General features: G+C 35.8%; 1 protein-coding gene across 15 annotated transcripts in view; it reads right to left on the bottom strand.

Annotated features, from left to right (window-relative positions):
- The window catches only part of LOC105219118 (collagen alpha chain CG42342), a 157,064-nt gene that overhangs the window by 30,872 nt on the left and 101,438 nt on the right, over window positions 1-24,754 (bottom strand). For 8 of the 15 annotated variants that reach the window (XM_054236085.1, XM_054236074.1, XM_054236057.1 and 5 more), the window contains exons 3-8: window positions 19,624-19,703; window positions 19,446-19,553; window positions 19,178-19,246; window positions 14,088-14,141; window positions 13,002-13,181; window positions 9,491-9,596 (exon numbers count right to left, since the gene is read on the bottom strand). In XM_054236085.1, the coding sequence (XP_054092060.1) occupies window positions 9,491-9,596; window positions 13,002-13,181; window positions 14,088-14,141; window positions 19,178-19,246; window positions 19,446-19,553; window positions 19,624-19,703 (597 nt within the window). The remainder of the gene's footprint in view (window positions 1-9,490; window positions 9,597-13,001; window positions 13,182-14,087; window positions 14,142-19,177; window positions 19,247-19,445; window positions 19,554-19,623; window positions 19,704-24,754) is intronic. The other 7 variants (XM_054236032.1, XM_054236035.1, XM_054236091.1 and 4 more) reach the window with 3 other exon arrangements.

The raw sequence follows: 24,754 nt of genomic DNA, 5'->3' as shown, positions 1-24,754 counted from the left end.
CCATCGGAAAACGCACACACTTCCATATATATGTATATTGAAATTGAAGTGACGCCCATGGAAATGCGTTGAAATTCAATTTGAGCGACACAATGCGTCAAAAACAATGCGCCTTTTTCAACACCTGGCAAATTCGTTAGCCAGAGGAGGGTGATTTCGTTGGGGGCATATAGTTGTAGGATCTATATATTGAGTTGGGTCGATTTGTCGCCTACAAAATAAAGCATTTCTGGGGATTTAAAGAGGAAAATGTAATGTTTAAATCCTTTAGAAGATTTATTTCGTCTGCAACAACATAGATATGTATATCAGTGAAAATTATATTTAGTTGTTAAATAAACGCTAGTTTTTCTAGACATATCATCAGTATTAGATCATATATTATAATTTTTCAGAAACCGTTTGTAAATCCACTCTCTCCCAGTATTATAGTCACTTTTTAGACGTTGAATGAAATGAGATAAGGAATATATTGGGTAAGATCGCCTTCAACAGATAAAAACAGACAAAATAGTTGATCCACTCTAATGCTGATTTGATCCATCATACCACATATATATGTATATACAAGTACATATATATGGTATCTATATAAGCACATTTTGATGCGCGATTTCGCACAATATGCAGGCGAGTATAATTAAATTTGGAAAAGTGAAATTTCACACCAGCAATGTCAAATCGGTTTCAATGCGTATTTAAATTTGACGCTCTCCATGTAACAACCACATTTAAATAACAACAACCACTAAATCATGAAAATGGCTTTTATTACGCAAATCGAAATTAACTAAACAACGAGCGCTTGCGGAATAATTAATTTAAGCTTTTGATGAAATTGGTGGAATAAATAGCCAGATAGGCGTATAATCGATTTAACAGCGGAATTACACATATGTTTCGATGTGTTGTGCTATTGCGAGGGAATTTCTGTGCGAATAATGGAAAATGTTGATGGTAATATGTATTTTTATTATCTCTTGTTCAAGAGCTAGTATATGGAGGCTAAGGGAAACCCTGTACCGATTTTAAACATCCCTAACTGCAGATCACATTATTATCAAAAGATGCCTCTATAATTTCATTCGGAATCACATTTTGATCGATGTTTTCGGAATAAGTTGAGCAAAAGACACCGAGATTCTCATATTTGGTATATAGGGACTTGCAAATGTCAAGTATCATTTTGACCATTTTTAAATGCTAGTTGAAACACATTTTATACCGATCATTCATGCTTTGAGATATCAGATGATATATTATAAAGTAGATAAATCTGAATTTAAAATAATGCGATATGGCAACTATGCGAGGTTGTTGCTCGATTTCTCTCAACTTCAAACTGTAGCATACTGTTATCTAGAGAAAGTTATATGCCAAATATGGTTCGATTTGGTCGAGTGGTTCCTGAGTTCTGCTCTGCACCAAACAGTGGGTAGAGCTACGATCATAATTCAACACTACATAGTACCTAATTATTATTATTATAATTATTGAAAAAAACCGTTACTGATAACCGAATTCGTTTTCTGAATATAATAAAATACAAAATACAAATATAAACTGGTATCATGATGCTGTTATTCGTTATAGATTGTCAGATAAATCAATAACTTGCAGCTTTAATGGTAGGAAATATATTATGGAACCATAATGTGTATTTTATAATTACTTTCAGTTCATATTCAAGCCAAAAGCGGTTTGAAAATTATCTTAAATTAACCAATAAATACCGTTATTAAACCCATATTTATATGCAAAAATTCCATGAATTATTTTCAGTTAATATTTCAAGCAAACTGGACGCCATTCAACTCACACACAAATACGATTTACACGCATGTGGACGTCACCACATTTTTGTGGCAGCAATTCAGCCATAAATTTGCGTTCAATTGCCACAATTTTGAACCGATGACACGCCATTTGAATAAATTAAAGTCGCATAAAAGTGATCAAATAAAAGTTATAACTAAACAAATGAAAAAACAAAAAACAAAAACCAAAAATAAAATTATGTAAAATGAATGGCACACGACACGACAGCGCGCGAACAATGCGGCTTATCATCACTTTATCAAAAATCTATACGACCATGTAATATGCCATAATATTTCCATTGCCAGCGCAATTTAGAAACTTAATAAACTTTCGATAGGCAACGAACCGAGCAGCGGCAGCAGCAACGGCAGCGGCGGGGCGCATGCCACCAACCCGCTCGTCTAATGCGACGAGCGCAAACAATGGACGACGATGAGAAGGACGACAAATAAAAATCGCTGGTGCAAAAAACGAGGAAATGGATAAAATTTGTTGCCATTTTGAATGGCATCACTCGACCACAACAATTTTTCATTACTTTTACGATTCCCCAGTTGATCATTTCGACCAGCAGCAGCAGTCGAAACAGCAGCAGCAGCAGGCAACTGGGGTCCGACAAACGACCAACTAGGCTTACGAGCCCGACGCCAGCAGCGCGTTGACAGCAGCTGCAGCCACAACATTTGTAGGGAAAACAAGAAAATTATAGTTAAGCGATAGCCAGAGTCGTAACAATAGCACTCGGGACGGCCCCGACCACAGCAATCAAGTAGGCGGTGGCGTTGGGTATTTTGGGTTCGCATGAGTATGTGGTGGCCTTGGAATGGCGGAGCGCAGCCAGTATTTGGCATTTGGTTGACTTTTAACAAAAGCCAGTTGGAACTTTTCATAGTTTAATGGCTCTTCTCCTTTCATGGCGGTGACTTAACTAACAAATAAAATGGACTAAGCGAACATAGAGTGAAAGAGGGAGTGAGTGAGAGAGAGTTGGTGTGTGGCGAAATAAATGTATAAAATATAAACATAAAATACTGGCGATTTGCGAAATTCAATTTGGTCAAGTATTCGCCAGCATGGGTACGTGAAGAATGGCTTTGTATCTGTGTATTTTTCAGTTGCAAGTCGAGTTAAAATTTATTGGACATTTAGAGTTTATAACCTCGCTAACACATTAAGGCATGAATGGAGTGGCGGGTCACCACTGTGCCTTAACTTATGCTTCTCGAAGTCGCTGTGAACAGCTGTCACTGTGACGCTTTTTATTGTAGTACACAAAAAGGATTGCTCTTTGTATGTGTTCGATAGTTTTTGGGTGTGCTCAGCTTTGTTCTTCTATTTATTCGTATATGTATTGCTTGGTTTGGCCTGAACTGTGGTTTAACGATATTTCCATTAAATCACTGTGTTAAATTTTTAGTTTGCGCTATGCAAATTGCTTTAATCACTCTATTTATATGCGCAGGAAGTCATTCCTCTCATGTTTTTCGGAATTATTATTTATTTGAACGGGAAGCAAATGCACATCATACGTAGGTACTTGTATGTGTTCACATATGTCACTCAATCAGTGAGTCATTAATATTTATTTAGAAAATATCTACTGGCTTTTGGGTGACACAAAACATTAAATTTTGGGGGAAGTTAGCAGTTTCTCTGTCGGTTAGTTAGATACAAACAGATGGAAATTCAAATAATACTATGAGCAAAATGATTTGATTTGCGTGATTAAAGTCGAATAATCCCTCTTAGGAAGGAAGGCAGTAAGCCTTATATATAATTATTTAAAAATCTCTCAATATAGTATAGTTTTCATATTAGGCGAATCACACGCCTTATTTTATCAGCGAGAAAGCTGAAAAAGCAATGAATTCGTAGACTAAACTTCGACATTGAATTGAAGGATTTATGCGGAAGATGAAATATGGTAAATTAAAGGTTTATGCTTTCATATTGTAGAACTAGTATGTAATCGATTCATTTTCGGCTTTCTAGAAATGTGTTTTCAAACTTTTTCCATACAAACTTTTAGTCAACGAAAAAACATTAAATTTATAAATCCTATGCCTATAATATACAATGATGAGACGATTTGGGAAGTAGTACCTAGTCAAATTTAATGAAGTATTTGGGGTTTCTGCGTATTACTAGTAGTGGATTCTGCAAAGTAGCTATAAAAATGGACCCAATTAAGATGAAGGTCCCAATTATCACCGTAGAGCACATTAAAGACAACTGACTTCGATTAAAAATAATAAATGTGCTGAAAGCACCAATAAAGATAGTGAGAAACATACTCAGAGTCTTCATATAGTCATCTCATGCTATTGTCTATAATTTATGCATTTATCTATGTACATATAGTTCTATATATATTTTCCAATAGTTTTCAGGTTTCTTTACACTTTAGAAAACTTTAAAGGACTTTATTTCAATATTTATTGCATGAATTTAAACAAATTATGCCAAGAAAACGCTTAAGCAGTGAATCCAAAACCTACGTAATCTCAACCCACTTACTCTTTCTTCACTATTTACTTTACTGTGTGTAAAGGAGGCATGTATTGTATCATTGTGTTTTCATTCGAACAACAAATATTTGAAAAAAAAGGAATTAAGACAAATGTAAATATATTACGGCTGCGATAAGATAAGCGGCATAAAGAAAACAAATTAAATGACAATGACAGTTACTAAATAAACAAAACCGGCTGGCAAAACAAATAAAGCAATAGGGATACGAGTTTATTTACTTTAAGAGGGAAAATATAATAAATTTTAGCAGGCATTTTGGTGTTTTTGTGTTTTTGCGCAAATTCACGGACCGTTTAAGTGCTGACAAAGGAAAAGCCGCACAATAACAGTTGTTTTGTACTTTATGGTAGTGGAAGTGGTTAGAAAAATGGTTATGGAAGTGGGTAATGATAAAGATAATTCTATAAAATTGCTTTAAAAGGTTGAAAAATATGTATAGAAAATAAAATAGTTAATTTTTGACACATTTTAACTTCCGATATTTGTACATATATAATTCAAAGGAAGAAAATCTATTTTTTTTTAGAAATCATAAGAAATGTTTGTAAAGTTAGTCTTATTTCATTTTATTGCTTGATTTTATATGGAGATTTGAAAAGTGTTAATATTCATTTTTAGATTTTTTTAATAACAGTAATTATTTTAGTTTTCCATACACTCGCATAATGCTCGATACCAGAAACGGAAAATATTATAACTCATTGAGGTCATTTAGCTACTCCATTAATGTCTGCAGTGCATCCTGCCCAAACCCAGATGATGCAGTGTGAAAATAAATTACAATTTAATGCGCTCAACTCTGCGCCGAAAGCAATCGAGAAATCGCTTTACGCACGAAATCAGCACGACCTCTGTATGCCTTCGGCCAATTAAACGCCTTAACTAAATTATTTTGAATGCATTTCTAATGTGTCATTAAAAGCTTTAAATTGTTTATGCCGGGGAAAGGCGAATTGGTGCTAGCCAAAAGGGCGGCGACGGCATGTGACGAACGAAATGGTATAATTTATGTGCCGAACGACGCAACGCAACACAAACAATAAGCGTGCAGCGCGCTTAGCTAATAAATGAAAAAGCAAATAAATTTTGAAACACATAATATTTTCATTTCTAATTTCAATTAAGTGTGAAATTCTCCACACGGCCTAGTATTAAGAAAATATTTATTTCCCTTCCTCTGCTTTTGTTCGGCATAAAAAAGCTACAAGTATTAGATGCGGCTAACTAAACTATATAAAAAATAAACAATAACAATGTGAAAAATTTGTACAAAAATAATTAAAAAAGGAAGGAAGCCAAAAAATACGCGCGCTAGGGGAAAAACTGAAATTTATTTGTACTGACGCGGCGGCGGTGGCAAGCGGCAAGCGGATCAAGTCGTAAATGTGTGAAATGAACTGAGGCATATAAAGAATTTCACACCAATAAACAAGTGTATGGGCCATATGGAAGTGCATATGTTGTTCTTTGTGTTTTTTTTTATTTTTTTTTTATTTTATTTTTTTTTTTGGTTGTGTGTGCGCGCAAATGAGCTGCCGCGCGAAAGCAAAGGGGGCCGCTAATAAACTAAACAATACCCAAAATGCGACGACAAACAAGCAAATAGCTGATGCTGAAGGCCAGTGCATACTCGCTTAATGTGGAGCTACATTAGTACGCGCTTCCGCTTGGCACACACACAAAAACAATAAGAATATTAAGAATTCCTGTGTTGTTTTTTCATAGCGTTCATTAAGCAGCAGCGTACAGTGCCAGTTTGATCGATCGCAGCAGCACGCCTGAGTGAAGGAGGCGGTGGTGGAGCAGCAGACACATATCATATATGTAGGTATGTATGTAGACTAATTTCATATGCGTTGATTTGTAGCATCACTGCCGCTTCCAACTACATTACGGAGGCGTTAAATATGACGCGTCACGCGTTAATCCCGTACGCCTTTGCGGATGATTAATGTGCCGAAAAGCGTTTTCAAATTTATTCAATTTTATTTACGCATTCTTAAGCGGCTTGTATATTTAGCTTGCTTTTGTTGTTGTTGTTATTGTTATTGTTGCCTTTCCATTTGCATTTGTCTTTGTGTGATTATGAATTTATTCATCTTTTCATCTTCTACGTGTGGCATGGCGTGACGTTGGGACAAGTGTCGGCGGGTGTGCGCTAATTTCCATTACAATTTATGCTTTTCATTTTTATTTCTTTATAATGTCTCTTTAATTTTTTTTTGTTCTAATAAATTCCATGTAAAAGCGCCAACGAAAACAGTGCGTGGCGCAATACCAGCGCTGAAGGTGAGCACAAATCCAAAACAACAACACCAGCACACACAAAGCGATATTCATAAATCAACAGCAAATGTCAACAATGCGTGGCAATTCAAGGAAATCAGCAGAAGAAGAATGAGAAGAAGAAGAAGCAGAAACACTTTGGAAAGTGCACAGCGTGTCGCCGTTGGCGTTGCAATGTGAAAGATACACTTTTAAATTAGAATAAAGAAAATGAAAATAAATAAAATGTCATTGGTAAATAATCAAATCTTTATAAACACCAACAGCAAAGCACCAAAAAAACCGATTGTATGCACATGTGTGTTGTTGTTGTACTGCTGCTGCAACTAAAAGTAAACTCTCCAATTAATCGCTGGCCCCATTGTATTGCACTCCCAGTTAATTTGGGCCTGGGCGGCGCTCAAGTGACTCAATTAAGTGCCGCACAGCAACACCAGTCCGCCGACAACAAATTTCTAAGAGATCCGCTGCATTTGCTGTAGTGCCACTCGATACACCCAAAGCAATATGTTTTTGTTCCTCTCTGTGTGTGTTTGTTGTACACATATTTGTTTTGTTGTGCATGCAGTTACGGTGTGTTGAAAGTAACGCCAGCCAAACAGCACGAAAACAAATAAATGCTTGACTGCATTCGAAGTGGCGAGCAAATTATTGAACAGTGTTGTTGGACACCAGAAACCAATTGATTGTGAGACAAAAAAAATTAAATGAAATACTTGATATTCCTGAACTTATTCCGCTGCTAATCGTGCTTTGGTTTCTTCCCAAAAAGACACGTACGGATTTATGGTGGAGATGAGGGTGCTATATATCAATTTCAAGTCAATGTTAGGCCACGAAAAGGTATTTGGTTGTAATGTCACATATGCTTATAGTACCATCTGATCTGAAAGCAAGTATCTTGCAAGTGTTTGTAAGAGAACAGGGATGCTCAGAACCCATTCTAGTTTCCTATTAATTTCTATAATTATTAAAAAAAATATTAATCTTTCTCTTGGGTTAGCGGAATGATTTAGTGAGACAGTGTTTATATACTTTTTAACCTGTTTCTTGGATATTTGTGATATACGAATGCAACCTGTCTTTTTAAATGAAACTTTGTTGAGTCTATAAAGTAAACCATTTGTTATAGACACCGAAATCTATATTTATAGTGCCAAATCCTTCAAGACTTTTTACCATTATCAGTTTAAAAAAAAATTAAATTTTATTTTCTGAAATCAATATTCGTATGAGCTGGCTCAAATATTGTACAACAATTTTATAAGAGTTTTATTGAAAACTGAGGTTCATTGGAGCACGATACATAATTCGTGTTCTCACAAAATAATTTTGAAGAGAAAAAACAATAGAAATCAGTAAATGGTATGAAGTTGAATTTAGGTATTTGTTGTTGTTAGGTTCTATATAGTGTAGAACCAGGAATATTTACAAATTCTTTCTCATAAATATGAACAATTAAGTAAGGTTAAGTTGGTTTGTATGGCTGTTCCTCAGAGGGAAATACACGTAGACTATGAGAGACAGTCCTTTGCGAAACCAGGATCACAGCTTGGATTAGATCTAAAGCGACGACGAAGCGCCCTGACCCTACTACAATTCTGCAGACTTCTTCTCGCATAGGTGGGATATTTCTGAAGAAACTCATGAGATGATTCCACCTCGTCCAAGCAGCTTCTACAGGTAGTATGCGGCAAGATTTTTAACCTAACAGCGTGGATCCCGATGGGACAATTAACCCATTGAAGCTTATTAAAAGTCAAAACTGTTACAGAAACTACAAACTACACAAAATAATATTTGAAATAAAGGGTGTTTCTTTCAGACATGTGGTTTGCCATTATGTTTTAAAAATGCTATCTGACAAGTGACTCTAATAAATTCCAACCAAGAGGTCTAATTTTCGTTCACTTTTTGCATCAATCGGGGCCGTATATCAGCAATAAACCACAAATCAAATAACAACTGCCCAAAAGAAAAACCGTTATTTATACAAAAATTTAAAGAATAAAAAAAAGATAAAAGTAATAAATATTTATTAACCGCTATTTTTCATTTAATATGTTAAGATAAAAATTCAATAAATATTTAGTCCACAGTCCTCCAAGTTCAACCCACTGTTCCGCTGGCTACGAGTGCGCTGCCAACGTTGCGTCGGCATGCAGCAGGCCATAAATTAAAACAACCAACACATTTTGCTCTATTACAACGATTACAACAACATTAAAGGCAATACAAGACAAGCAAAGCGAAGTAGGGAAGTGTGAGCGTATGATTTTGTTATTGCACTTTTCCTGCCTTTTAATAATGTTTACAAAATGCTCTCTAGTATGTAGGTAAGTAGGCAGGCAGGCACTTTGATGCTGTTGGCATAGCAGCTAAAGATGTGCACAACCACAAAAACAAATAAATGCCACACACACACACACATACACACACATACATATGTATATTTATAGCTGCGGACGGACGGACACATATGTATTTAGACAAATATCTATTTAGTCAATGTGTATGCACACTAACAGCGTGTGGCATAACAAATGCCAACAGCAAACACCTTTGAAAACAAACAAACAGCACGTGAATTACGGTTCGATCAGCCAGAGTTAGGGCGAGAGGGGAGAACAGGAATTGTGTGTGTGAGTAGGGACATATGTACAGCTGCCAGCAATAACAACAAATACTCTGTTGTTTTATTTTATTTATTTATTTATTTTCGAGAGTGTGGCATCACTTACTTAATAGACACATGACGAGGTATGCATGTGTGTGTATGTGTGTGTGTGTGACTAAGTAGTTTGTATAGACAATTGATTAGGCTACAAATACAGCAATGTAAACTACTTACCAGGTGGTCCCGGTGGACCTGGTGGCCCCTCAATGATGCCGGTGGGAAATTCGTCACCTTTAATGGTCGTGGTAAGACCTCGGTCGCCGCGGTCACCTTTGTCACCCTGCAAAGGACAATGTGAGAATAGAGAATAAATATAAACATTTTCAAAGACAATTGCCATTGTGGCAGGTTGCTTAAGCACTAGCACATATGGATGTGAGTGGTGGAATCTTTTTGACCCAGCATGTATCTGCATCTTCTCATGATCTGCGAGGACACACGCACACAAGGAATTAAGTGTACTAAAATGAGCAAATGTCCAAACATGCAAGAACATAAACAAATGATAAATATGATGTGACAGTCCGACGTCCGAGCCGTCAGCCAACAAGTCAGCGACCGCACACATCACATTCCGAGTAACTCTCCAGCATTTCGACTTTGTCTCACTATCTGCCGCTGCGACGGTCCTTCGCCTGCAACTGATACGCGCACTCGTCGTTGGTCGGCACTTTTGGGTTTGAGTGCAGACACATAAATATCCGTTTTGATATGATAATAGTGTGCATTTGTTGTTGTTGTTTGCGCATAAATAGTAGCATAAAAACCGTGGCGGAGGTGAAATAATGGAAAACAAAAGTGTATATAAATATGGAATGAATAGGCACTAACGAAGGAGAAAGAAAAAAAAACACGCCTGCAGCTGCAGCACGGCGCAGGATCTCATGTCACAGTCACAGCCAACACGTTTCTCTCGCAATTGGCGTTGTGTGTGTGTGTTTGCGGAGGATGCGTGCATAAATTGACCCTTGACAACTTATTTACTTTGAAATATTAGATCCTTAATAGCGTTATTATTTGTGCGACACAATTTTCCAATGCAAACGACGCTTAACGCACACACACACAGACATGTGCACTTATTGATGTTGTTGTTGTTGTGTAGTTACTTTGTTTGAATTGCTTTGTTAACGCTATCGGGACAACCATTAATTCATAAGTATCCTTTTAATGTGCTTGAAATATGCCTCTCCATTGTGGGATTATGAGAATATATATATTTTTTTTGATTAGTGGTTAATGCTCAACTATTGTTCGTTATGAGTTGGTTGATCAAAGTATTGATAATCTCTGCGGTTTGATTAATCAGCTTAATTTTTTCGTAGATAAGTATTTTGAAAAACTATCGTAGGGAATTCTAAAAGTGTGTTAGTTTTCCATAGAAGTCATTCTACAGTTTTTCATTTTCTTGTTGTTCCTACAAATATGAGTACCAAATTAAAGTACGAGAAATAACTGGTATTTTAGTTTTTTGAAAAAATATTTATTCATTCGTCTACATTAATGCTGTCGCTTTCAAAATTGTCCGCATTCGATATTATGGACTTATGCCATAATACTTCTTCCAATCGTCGAAACACTTTTTAAACTTCAAATTTTGGGGATAGCTTTTAGCTCTTTCAGCGATTTCTCGCATGATTGTAATTGCATGATTGTATTGTTGAAAAAACTCACACGAAGTCATATCTAGCGCATTTCGATGATACATTGTAACAGTATTGTTTTTCTTGAAAAGTCACGAACAACAAGCCAAGTTCGAGCTTTTAACAAATGAAAATCGAAAAGCTTATAAAAATACGTCTAACCTTAGCGGATGATACACAGAGCAGATTAATAGTATTAGTTTCGCTTCATTTTCTATTTCTCCACACTTAACCCTATATACTCTTCGTAACGCTAATGCTTCCAGTTTATCAGACTCTTCTCTTTTTCCTCATCTATATCTTTTCGACGCTCTAATTTTTCCTAATTTTATTTAAGCTACCCCAACAGCATGTATACATCATTGCGTCATCTCCACTCTTAACATTAGACGAAGTATCATAACCGAATCCATAATTTTTTTTTTTTCAGGCAAACCTTTTTTCGCCTGGACATATAACTATAACGCTTTTTTAATCCCGATGGGAACATATGTAGTCCATGAGACTGAACTCAGATTACAATTCCATGTTGCCATTAAAATTATTGACGTTGCTATCGGTCATTTGAGAGAGTGAAGAGAAAGAGACATTGTGTCAACTTCTAAGACTATCGAGACGGCGATGTATTCGAAAACGAAGGAATTCAAAAGTACAATTGCTTAAAATACTCTGTACAATAATATATTTGTAACGGGTGATTTTTTTGAGGTTAGGATTTTCATGCATTAGTATTTGACAGATCACGTGGGATTTCAGACATGGTGTCAAAGAGAAAGATGCTCAGTATGCTTTGACATTTCATCATGAATAGACTTACTAACGAGCAACGCTTGCAAATCATTGAATTTTATTACCAAAATCAGTGTTCGGTTCGAAATGTGTTTCGCGCTTTACGTCCGATTTATGGTCTTATGATTTCTGGTTGAATGGCTACGTAAATAAGCAAAATTGCCGCATTTGGGGTGAAGAGCAACCAGAAGCCGTTCAAGAACTGCCCATGCATCCCGAAAAATGCACTGTTTGGTGTGGTTTGTACGCTGGTGGAATCATTGGACCGTATTTTTTCAAAGATGCTGTTGGACGCAACGTTACGGTGAATGGCGATCGCTATCGTTCGATGCTAACAAACTTTTTGTTGCCAAAAATGGAAGAACTGAACTTGGTTGACATGTGGTTTCAACAAGATGGCGCTACATGCCACACAGCTCGCGATTCTATGGCCATTTTGAGGGAAAACTTCGGAGAACAATTCATCTCAAGAAATGGACCCGTAAGTTGGCCACCAAGATCATGCGATTTAACGCCTTTAGACTATTTTTTGTGGGGCTACGTCAAGTCTAAAGTCTACAGAAATAAGCCAGCAACTATTCCAGCTTTGGAAGACAACATTTCCGAAGAAATTCGGGCTATTCCGGCCGAAATGCTCGAAAAAGTTGCCCAAAATTGGACTTTCCGAATGGACCACCTAAGACGCAGCCGTGGTCAACATTTAAATGAAATTATCTTCAAAAAGTAAATGTCATGAACCAATCTAACGTTTCAAATAAAGAACCGATGAGATTTTGCAAATTTTATGCGTTTTTTTTTTTAAAAAAGTTATCAAGCTCTTAAAAAATCACCCTTTATTTATGAAAATTTGATCGGAGACCTTTTTCTTTTTTCACTTACTTATTATAATAAAATCTGAAACTTAAAAACTGGAATAATATGAGTTCTGGTAGACTTTTCATGCCTTTCAATTGAATCAAATTGAAAGAGCCTTAATGTTTTCTTCATTTGCTTTTATACTTCTCAATTCTATTGAATTGGATTAGATATTCCTTTTTTCATTTGCATAATTTACGATTGCCCCTGTCAACTTAAGCGAAATTGCATAAAAATTCCTCCAACATAAAATGCTTCTGTTGCATTTTTGAAAAACAAATTTTATGGGTTTCATTTGCCATTTTCCATCTATCATCCTTGCGCGCGTGCTTTTGCATTAACTCAAAGGTTTCACAAACAGTCATCAAATGAGCAAAACGTGTAATATCTGCACTTACCTTAGGTCCTAGTGTGCCCGGCGCGCCAGGTGGGCCAATTGGTCCAGCTTCTCCAGGTGGTCCAGCAGGTCCCGCTGGGCCAGTCTCGCCAGGTGGACCACGTCCGCCATTCATGCCAGGTGAGCCGGGCTCACCGGGTGGTCCCGGTGGTCCAGGTGGACCTGGTTCGCCAGGTTCACCCTAACAGCAACAACAATAACAGCAGCAGCAGCAAAAAGAGACAAATATCAATTAGTGAAAATAGTTGACAAATGTTAGCAGCAACTACTATTTACATACAAATATACTACATATCTACATACATATGTATATGTGAAGTGCTTGCATGCAATTATGGCAAAATAAATATGTGTAAGCTGCAAAGGCATGCATCCTGTTAGTAAAAGCAAAACATATAAAATTTATTAAACTGAAAATGCTGTAGAAATGCCGAAAGTCGTCGCAAAATGCCTCTAAGCTTCTGTTTTTATTTTATTTTTTTTTTTATTTGTTGGTGACATGACATCGGAGCGAAGAGCTTTACTAACTACATACATACACACATTGCTGTATGTTTGGCTGTGTGTGAGTGAGCTCACTTATGATATTGCACTTTTGCATTTCAAATGAATTTTGATGAATATTTGCTGTTTGTTATTTTATGAGTGCATATTAAAAAATAAAATTAAAAAAAAAAAAAAAAGGGACCAGGTGGAGAGCGACCTGGTTACACTTGGGATCTCCAACTGGCGCCGAACTGCGAAGGAGAGAGACAGGTGGCGCACTATCGTCGATTCGGCTATAACCGGCTAAACGGTTGCAACGCCAATCACATACATCACATATTAAAAATCTGCAGTGACCAAATGGCATAACGCTTGCGCTTGGCCACCTGCTAGCTTAGTCTGAGTATGGGTGCGTGTCTATGGTGTATGGGTGTGGGGATGTGTGCAACGTGCATCTACTTATGCATGAAAATGTGCCAAACTCGCACTCATAAATACATGAATATGTTTTTGCTTTTAAGATTTTGCACTATTTCCAGTCTCTAGAATGTGTGAGTGCGTTTGGTTGTGGTTGTGTATACTCCAGCATGCCGACACTTACCTTCAATTGTATGACAGTGGCGGCTGATACATTCACACCGGCTTCTTGCAAACCCTTACAAATTATAAAAATTAAAAAAATATAAAATTAAGAAAAAACAACAACAACAACAACTAAATTTTTTATAATAACTTAAAATAAATTAAAATGGAAGTTACAAAATATAATTTATTCATTTATTATATTTTATTTTATTTTTATGATTTTTAACCATATTTAATATAAGAAACTGTCAAATCTTCTGTTAGTTTCTGGTAATAATGGGGATTTCGTGTGCCTATAAGCAAGTCCGTGGATGGTATACTATGACTTTATACAAATATCTTTGGAAGAGCATTAGATGCTCCTGAAGGAACATAATAATGTATTAAAAAAAAGTTGAAGCTTCTTCGGTATGATATTGGCGAGCTTCCAATTCAAAAACTAATGAAGTAATCATTACCGCCTTCAATTACATCCAAAATATTTTTTTTCCGTCGACAAGTTTTTCTATTATATTACACCAGAAATCCGCTTATGCAATTATCTCGCTGCCCTTTGTGAACTTTCAACTTAACTGTACTTTATTTTGAATGCTTTTCGCAGTTTATTCTCACCAACCAACAGTAAACACTCAAATTTCTCTTAAACGCTGCTTGACATAAAACTTTTAAGACCTTTCGCCTAACGCAGACGCCGTACTATAAGTTATCATGTGTGAGGTCCTTTCTCACATGGAAATGGGGAAAATAAAAGCAGGAAAAAATTTCGTGCTGAAAGCATTATGCACACGAACACTCGCACATTCTTAAGCGTGTTTTTGCATTGCAAACTTTGTAAGCGCACACACTTCGCTCTTTTGGCCATTTGCAACATATGTGTAGCAGTTTTCCGTCTGAAAAATTTCATAAAATTGACTTGCAGATGATGCCACATGTTCAGTAGCATTTGAGGAAAAAAATAAAAAAAAAATATCTCTACATTTACATTCATTCTATGTACGAGCATGGCATATACAATGCAACATGTGTATTTGATGTGTTGTGGGTGTGGTTTCTTCGAGGAACCCAAGTGGGAGCATTTTGTTCACTTATGACAGTGACAATTTTGAAATGAATTTCGGTGTTTAAAGGTGTTTAGAATTTGTCTCTTTATGACGCTTGGAAACCCTGATCTCAAACTCAACTTATTAATGGGTCTTCAATGGTGGTTTTTATTTCGAAGTTTCTCGACTTGTATTTATATGAAACAATTCGAAGAGCATTCTTTCGAATTTTAAAAGCTGTTGGAAAGTTCAGAAAGAAACAATTTTCAAGTGGGTATATTTTCAAATGCAACTCGTCTTTGAATTTCCTTCAGGGTTGCCAACCGTTAATGTGTTAATATACGAAACATCTGTATCTTACGTATCGCCTTCATCTCCGTTGTCCAGACACATTTATGAGCGCGTTGTGCATCTTTAAATAATTCGCTTTAATTTTTTTTACACACGTCAATATGAAATCGCGACAAATGGCCATTAAACGGAAGCAGTGAAACGTGTAAAATGAAAAACAAAAGCCCATTCTGAATGTAAAGGAGTATTAACGGCACTTTAAGAAGGAGAGTTGGTGGCCAAAGTGCACTTATGCTGCTGGTGAATATTTGTATGCAACGGAAGTGTCCAGCAGCAGCAACTTATTTTGGTTAAGAATCACTTAAAGCGCGGCTTATCCTTTAACGAAGTCTACGGTGAGTTCAATCCTCTCGCACGTTCAATGACGCTTGAAATGAGCGTGGTGGTCACCAACAAAATGTAACTTAACGGCAAAGTGTTAAAATGTCTGAGCGGTATCTTTTTTAACGATTTAACTAAATGGCAGCTTCAATGTTGCCACATGTCGTCGGTTTGTTGTTGGTGTTAGAATAAGTAAACAAAATCGTTTTATTGGATTTGTTACTTAAAAGCGTGTGAGGTATTTAAAAGACCAAGAGACTGCATGTGAGACTGTTGCTTCTTTAAGATTTTGTGTGAACTGCACATTAAGTGCATTTTACTGCTTGTTTGGCGCTCAACTGTGAAGTTGTAAATGTTTTGTTGCATTTTCGGCTAAGCGGATTTGTATGGAGTTGGGTTTTTTTTAAGGTTTTATCACATTTACTAATGCTTTGTAAGTTCATGGCAACTACAATAATGGATATTATAAAAATTTTCTAGGGTCTTGTATGTGGTGTGTGTGTGAGGTTTTGTATGAGATTACATAAATGCATTAACTTTAATGGTGTCGAAGTTTATATTAAAATTTTATTGCGTATAAGGGGGAAAGCTTAAAAAACCTGACATGTGTATACATATATTATATTTTATTCACTTTTACATTTTATGTGGCGATTATGGAATTTTATTTTTTATGCATTTTATTCCATTTAAACTTTGTGTTATATAGGCTTGGTTTTATTATATCGATAGAAATTGTATTCAAAATGAAATTATAAAGCCAAAACAAAAAAAAAAGAAATAAAAAAAATTTAACTACCACTTTTTTGTATTAAAAAATAATGTAAATGTTAAAAGTCCGCTATAATTAATATTTAGTTATTATACTTATGAAAACTTTAAACAATTAAAACAATTTCTATTATGAGCAGAAAAAGAAGAAGCTGTCTTATTGGCCAATTTTATTCAAAATTAATAATTTAAATTCAGAACTACATATGTTTGGGTTTACTGTGCTCTGTTTCATATTCAATCATTTTACCTCAACATTAAAAAAAAATTCAACTAGGGAAGCCAACCATACTGGATTACATAGTTAGTTGAAGTTATTCAAGAAAAGACTCGTTTCAATATCATCAGACTGCAGTTGCAAGGAACTTTTGCTGAGAGTAAATTCTAAAAGTCACTTTTTTGGGAACTCTACAGCGCTCGCAAGACTAAGGTTGAAACACCAGGCGAATAAACTATTTATAAATAACAAATAAATAGCATCGAAATCAGGCTTGTAAATAGATTTAAGAGATACGCTGAAGAAGCGTTGTCGATAATATAATATAAGGATTTCATGCATCTTTAGAGGTTACAGTACAAAGGATCTGTCTACAACTGACGAATCAGCATCAATATCTGATTAAACCTAACTTGGGGTGGGAATATTTGGTTTCGAGTTTGAAGGAGCTTTTAGACAACGCTCGTATAAATGTTATGTTAAATTCTCTGAGTAAATATAGTTACGTTTATAAAATAAATTCTACTATCATACTATTTTAGGGATTGAAATTTCATAGATACGAGGTGTATTCAAAAAATAACGGGAATTTTCGTTTTTTGAACCAAAATATTTATTCATTTATCTACATTATTGTTTTCGACTTCAAAATACTTTCCATTGTCCAATTGTTGAAACAATTCTCAAACTCGATTTTTGGTATATGATTTAGCTCTTTCAGAGATATCTCGTATGATTGTAAAATGACGGCCTTTCAAGGTTCTCTTTATTTTTGGAAATAGAAAAACGTCACAAGGCACCATGTCTGGCGAATATGGTGGCTGGGCTATCATTACAGTATTGGTTTTGAGCAAGAATTCATCGAAAAACATACGAAAATCGCCAATCTCATAAAAACACCTCTAACATTAACGGCTGCTATAGACAAATTAAGCAATAAATACAGCTAGAATTTGTATCTTCTTACTTCAGGGGCATGTATATCAACATAATAAAAATAAAAAAAATTTAATTGGAGATTTTAAAGTTCCTGTACTAGCATATTAGAAATACGTAAGGCTATCAGAATCTGATTTATGCTTTCCAAATACCTTTTAATTTCTGGTTTCCTTATCTTGCCACAAAATACATATTAATTTCTAGTCTCGAAACTATGGCAATACTAAGAGCTACATATTAACTTAATATTTACAAGGCTTAATTTTAAATTAACTCCTCCATAGATACTTCCAACCTTTGAAGGTGATTTCTTTTTCGTTTATGTTGGAAAACCATTTAAGCATTAACTTAATTAAGATTAAACCTTTACTAATTAAAAGCTGGTGGTTCAGATTAAATTTAATTAATGCACTAATTTAAAGTTTAAATAATATATATATATATATATATATATATACATATATACATTTGTATTGGTGATAATAAATTTAATAGGATAATTGGTAGTGCATTTGTTAAATTGCAATAAATCAAATTAATTATTTCGTTTGCATTTTTTGTGAGACCGAATATTTTTGTTTGAGTAAAATATTGACTAATTTTATTAATATATATATGACGCACAGTAACTGCAACGAATAATAGGACATGTTTTTGATGAAGCTAGCATTGGTAAAATTATGTGAATTTTTACTTAAAGAGTGGGTTTTTGTTGGTTCACTGATACTTTTAAATTATTTAATAACTATTATTCTAAATTTTTTTTTTTTTATAAAAATATATATGTTTATAATAACTATATCCCATTACTCATTGCAACCACAGTTTGTTGAATGTGCATAAAGCATTTTTTAATAAGAAAAAAATCAAAAACTACAAATAATATCATATGTAACCATATTGAATTCCACACTTACATTATGGTCTACAGAAAATTAAAAATTAAAAAAAATAAAAATAAAAATAACTAACACCCACAACAACTTTTCGCTAATAATTACTTTGCTCAACAATGGGAAAGGAAATTAACGCTCTAAAAGGCTTTGTGGTTGACAGTCAAATGTTAAATAAAATTCCAGTCAAGGACTTTGCTACCGCTATATGTGTGTATACTACAACAACAATTAGTGCTTACAGTGCTACTTTTAACGCTAACCACTATGGCAGCGTTGGAAAAACTACATACAATAAAAAGTTAAAGTTATTATCATCAATGAAATAAAAAGGCTGTAAACAGCAAAATAAATAAAACATTAAACAACTACAAAAACAAGTGAACAATAAAACGAAACCAAGGGAAAAAAAGCGAAATACGCTACTTCAAAGTGAAACCACACAGAAATTGGCTGCGGTTAGTAAGCCCGTGAGCCAGCCAATGTGGATGAAAAAGTGCAACAAATACAAAAAATTGCTAACAACAACAACTATTAACTGTGATGAAAATATGTAGTGCGAATAATGTGGTACCTTGACAGCAACAATTTCAGCATAACCTAAAGTGCCGCCATGTAAGGTCGTGACCGAACGCTTCAGACCCTAAAAACACATTATTTTTAGTAAATTAATATCCATGTAGTTGCAGAGCACATTAAATTGAAATTAAATTATAAACATTTTTTAGTGGCAGCCCTGTTTTAGTACCGTTAGCAGCGCAGCTGTAGTTTTTAACTCGAGTTATTTGCAATAAAAGAGACTCGGTAATCATGTGGACTACCCGAACGCCGCATGCACTCACCTTCACTGTTTGGAAGACATCAATACCCGGATGGCCGACATCACCCTTTTGACCTTTGTCGCCAGGTCTGCCGGCAGCGCCCTTCTCGCCGTTCACGCCATTGACGCCCTGTCACATGGAAATTAGAGTACCAGAATCAGAGAAGACCATTGTGCATGGGCTCAAAGTAGTTACTTACCGCATCACCCTTTTCGCCCGGGTCGCCCTTCTTGCCACGTTTCCCCCGTTTGCCCGGTGGGCCTGGTGGTCCAGGTGGTCCTAGAAGATACAAAGAGCAATAGTTTAGTATTGTGGCACAAAACAAAAGCGATGTGAAATTTATTATTATAGTCAGGAAATTGCAATTTCAATTTAAAGTTTAGAAGATTAAGTGGAACTGCGAAACTGTTACACCAAAAAACCGAAGGACACGCATGACTGTGCCGTGGCAACTGCGCGGAGAGCACTACGCATTGGCAACATCATAGCAACGTCAATGGTGCTTAAAGAGCTGTCGCTCTAATTCAAGCACCGCAGCCGGGGCGGAGGCGGGTGCGTAACGGCGGTCTGATTATTGTGCGGCAATCGACTGCCTGCTATGTGGCACTCATTAAACTTCTATTGAAGCCCCAAAATGCGAAGTCGCAGCCAGGCAACCGACGCGTGACGGCATGTGGTGGTGTGTGGTGTGCTGCGCTGTGGCTTCGAAAAACGAGAAAACTTTAATGTAATTGCAGTTGCACTTAATTTCGCAGTGACTTTATTCATTACGTGCCTCCATCGACCGACGTCAACCTAAACAGCGCACCCAACAGCCCAATTGGATTGCCGTTACTCGCGCGTTAAGTGAAAGTGTAATAAAAAAGCACTCTAGCTTTCGCTGAAGTTGCACAGAAGCCGTACCCCTTTGACGACGCGCCGCCTACTCGCCGCTATCGTTAGTCAGCAGTTTCGCAATTACTTGCCGCGCTGCCTTCCTGTGAGGGGTTTTCGTATGTGCGCGGCATGGAGGAAGGCACTGGCGAGCGACTAACCAACAATTACTCTGCTCGCTTGACTTTACGCGCCCTCCAACATATTGCATCCTGCGACATATTTAAACGAATGTTTGAAAGACTAAAAGCCGTGATGGATAAGCGCCAAAAAAGGGTTGCCAAATTCATTTTTGAAAGTGATTTTGGGTAATGTAATTACAGCTGTAATTGTGATTGTAATTATATTGGGAAACTATTGGATAATTGTATTGTAGTAGCAATTATATTGGTAGTAATGTAGTAATATTATATTTCTGGTTGTAATTAACTTGACAATTTTAATGATTATTGAAAATAATTTATTTATAAAACTAACTGCGACATTTATTTGTATTGTAATAGTAATTGTATTGGTCGTAATCGAGATTGTAAATCTAATTGAATTTTACTTAGTAACGTAGAATTTTCTTAGTATATAAAATTAATATAAATTCTGATTGCTTTGCGGAAGTAATTGTAATGGTAATGACAGTGGTAATTGTAATGGTAATGGTAAATATAATTATAAAATTTAACGTTAAGAAGTTTCTGTTAAAATCTCTCAACTTTTTACTTTGGCAACCCTACCACAGATTTGGTGGTGGAGGTGGCAAGTAATCCATACTTCTGCCCATTTTATTGCACTGGAAGACTGATGGCTGATCTGTAATCACTTGGCATTCCTTATTGTTCCCGACAGCTATTGCGACCATATCAGCATAACAGTGAGAACAGAAATCTTCCACTCAAACGTTAGTAATAGCCGAAGCAAGGACAACTGCAATAATTGCTACAGCAGCAACAATTTACGCAATACGGGCTTAATACAAAGCGAACAGCAGTGTACGGTAAATACGAAACGTTGTTGCTTATATGACGATGCCACTAAATACCGAAAATGCGATGGAGATTATATAAAGTAGGTGTGAAAATATTTAATTAAATAACAACAACAACTAAATGGTTGAAAAACGAAAGCAAAAATATAATGGCAGGAGCCAAGTTAAAGGAGAAAGAGGGTGGTCGAGCATCAGTTTAAAGAAGAGAAAAGCAGAGCTTATCAGAAGAAACAGGAGAAACACTAAGCAACGAATGAAGACAGCATTTGTCAACGCTTTAGCGACTATTCGAGCGCGCTCAAATTAACTGAGTTAACTGTAAACGAGCGAATGGCATGTGGTAACTGCGACAACAAATAATGAAACTAATGAAAAAATTTTTTTTTTTTGCAATATATTTGGAGCTTGATAATCTCAAATGCGGGTAAGGATGTGACAACCAAACACGGCACGAATCAAATCCCAGAATCACAAAGAAATAACAACTTGCGACCCCATCAAGGAAATATCAGACTGCGAAGGTAACAATAACAACATTTGTACTGAAATTTTGGACCACCGCCATTCACTTTGAGTCAAAACTAATCAAGGCACTTAAAGACTTCATTTAGTGAGTCAAAACGCAAATGCATAGCGAGGCAGCAACTTGCCTTAATTGTTATAATTAAGTAATTTCCATTGAATTGTGAAAGGTGAAATTAGAAATGTGGCAAAATGTGGCAAAGCAGCAGTAAAATGAAGGTTTCACAGTTCTGTCTCACAGGTTGACTTTCTCTCTGTGTGTATGATTGCTCCCGTTAGTTCGGAGTTGGATGTAGGAAGGCAATTTAAATTCATTAAATACTACAAAGCGCACCTCAAACTGCCTTGAAAGCAACTCATATACCGCGACAAATCGCACCGCAAGCAGTTAGGCGCGGCAAGTGGGCGAGTCGTGGGCTTTTAGTGCGCCTGGCAAAGGAGAATGTGGAACGAAGAATTTTGCAATAAAAACGACTTGTCGCCATTTAAGATGTCAAAGTTTTGTGCATCTAATTAAAACAAACGAGAAATTGTAATTCAAGTTGCGAAATAAACTCGTAGGCAGCAGAGTGGATCAGCGAAGTTGATAATGTAGTAATTGAGGATTGAAAACGCCGACCGGAAGCATTGAGAACATAATGAGAGGGGTTTATTGACATTTTAGCGGATAAACTGAGTGGTTAAATAATTAGCGTTAATAACTGATAAGTAATTATAAAATGCCGACTCTTACTTATTGATTAGTGGAAGGAAGTAATTTGAAATGTAATCCTATTATAATATTTTAAAATGCTAGAAAAGTTTGAGTAAATAGTGAATAAACATAAAAATGAATGAGTATTTGGAATTAAAGTTAATTGTCATGATTACCAATGTAATCATTACCAAAATATTTCATTACCATTATTTATATTTTTGAATTACCGATTAAACTAAATGCTGTCGCTGCTCACAAATATACATTTCAGAATTATTGCATGTTTTCTATGATTACTATGCATTACTATGAATTATCCATTAACTGGTTACTACTTCATCGGGTAAATTAATAAATCTAAATCTAAGTAAATCTTTAAATTACTGCAGTACTCTTATAATTACTGAAATTTATATATGCATTACTTACATGTAATCATCAATTATTTGATAAAGACTGATAAGTACTTGAGAACATTCGAGGAAATTATTATATCCGACAATAAATTCCAAATTTATATGCCGCGCGCATATTTAAATTTCTAATGCAATCGAGTCTTCAAGTGGGCAAAGGCGAAAATTGTCATTAAAAGTAATTTAAGAAACACTGCAATCTTAATTGCACTCAATTGTGGCATCATTATAGAATAATTTCTGCTGACAGACAATGAGTTCATTGGAATGTGGCAAGCCAGAAACAAAAACAAAAAACCAAAAAAAGTAATGCAGGAATGAAGGAATGAGGCCATAAATGAGGCGTACTTCAAATGAATTAGTCATTGTTGTTGTTTTACTCGGGACTTAAGACTGTCATTGACAGAATGCTAAGAACGTTATGAAAAAGAGAAACTTCGAAAAAAAAATCAAACACACTCATAAGCAGACGAAAATGTACTCGAAAAAAGCTTAAATTATTCTTAATCTAATTACATAATAATCATAATATCAGCTCTCAAAGCCATTAACGCATTTTCGTATTTTTCTGATTTGGCTTGATTCCCGAGCAAATCTTATTATGTAGGTGTGCCTTTCACTGCGTGTGTGTGTGTGTGTTTGTCTCTCGATGAAATGTATTTTTGTAGATTTTGTCTGTGACTGTAAGCTGTCTGCTGCTTGCTGCCTGTTTGACGGCGCGTCGCGCAAGTGGCTGCGTGATATGAAAAGCTCCATTGAAGACATTGCTGCGTCAACAACGCATTACACAGTTGGCAGGCAATCGAGCGTTGAACTGCGGCCGCAGTCGTCGCTGCTGCTGACTGCATAGTCGAAGAGTTTAGCTAAGTTACATAGCTTGTTTGGGTTGAGTGGCATGCAACGTGTGGGTTTTATGGATAAAGCAGAGGTGGCGGCGAAAGAAAAGTACGTAAGACTAAGAAAGCTTCTAAGTTTCTCTGATAGGATGTGAAGAGTGAAGGCCGTAGCTGATAAAATAAAGCAGATGTTAGCAGTTTGCTTGGCTGCAGGCGGAGGCATGGCGTGTGTTGCAGAAGAGGATATGGTTTGCTTGTCTTTATTGTTGATAAAGTTGGAAAGTCAGTGTTTTCTTTGCAGTTTCTTCTTTTATATTTCTTTTTCTTGCCTATAAACGTTGTAATTCTCCCTATATTGTCATATTTCTCCACTTATTGGCATTCAATGCTTCCTAGGTTTTATTGTTATCGCTGTTGTCACGTAGTTGCCAGATAAATATTATAAAACTAAGATTCATACAATTCAAGAATTCAATTGAACATTAATAATAACACTTGTAGCTCTTCAAAGCACAAGCAGACAAGCCATAATTGAGGAATTTATTGTTAATTTGAGATGTCTCTGCTTCATACGAGGTGTGTTAAAAAATAACGGAATTTTTAGCTTTTGGAAGTTTGGCGAGTTCTATTCCATGTGTCATTTCCTATTTCCAGAAGTATAGAAAACCTTAAGCGACCGTCGTTTTACAAGCATACGAGAAATCGCTGAAGGAGTTAAAGAATCCAAAGATCGAATTTGAAAACTGTTTCGACGATTAGATTGAATAAGTAACTCAAAAAACGATAATTCCCGTTATTTTTTAACAAAGGGTGGTTTTATAGAGTACCTGCTCGACTAGAGCCGAAAGAAGCTCCTAAGATTATTTGATCATGGAAACATCAACTTGAAATTAACTATGGAAGTCCATTTAATAAGATTTTCAGAGGAACATTTTTTATCAGAAACAATTATAATGAGCAATTTTGCTCAAATAATGTAGTACTGGGAACAGGTGACCCTGATAGCTCAT

The sequence above is a fragment of the Zeugodacus cucurbitae genome, chromosome 2, assembly GCF_028554725.1.
Source record: "Zeugodacus cucurbitae isolate PBARC_wt_2022May chromosome 2, idZeuCucr1.2, whole genome shotgun sequence".
Lineage (NCBI taxonomy): Eukaryota > Metazoa > Arthropoda > Insecta > Diptera > Tephritidae > Zeugodacus > Zeugodacus cucurbitae.
This window is presented reverse-complemented; position numbering and strand designations above follow the sequence as displayed.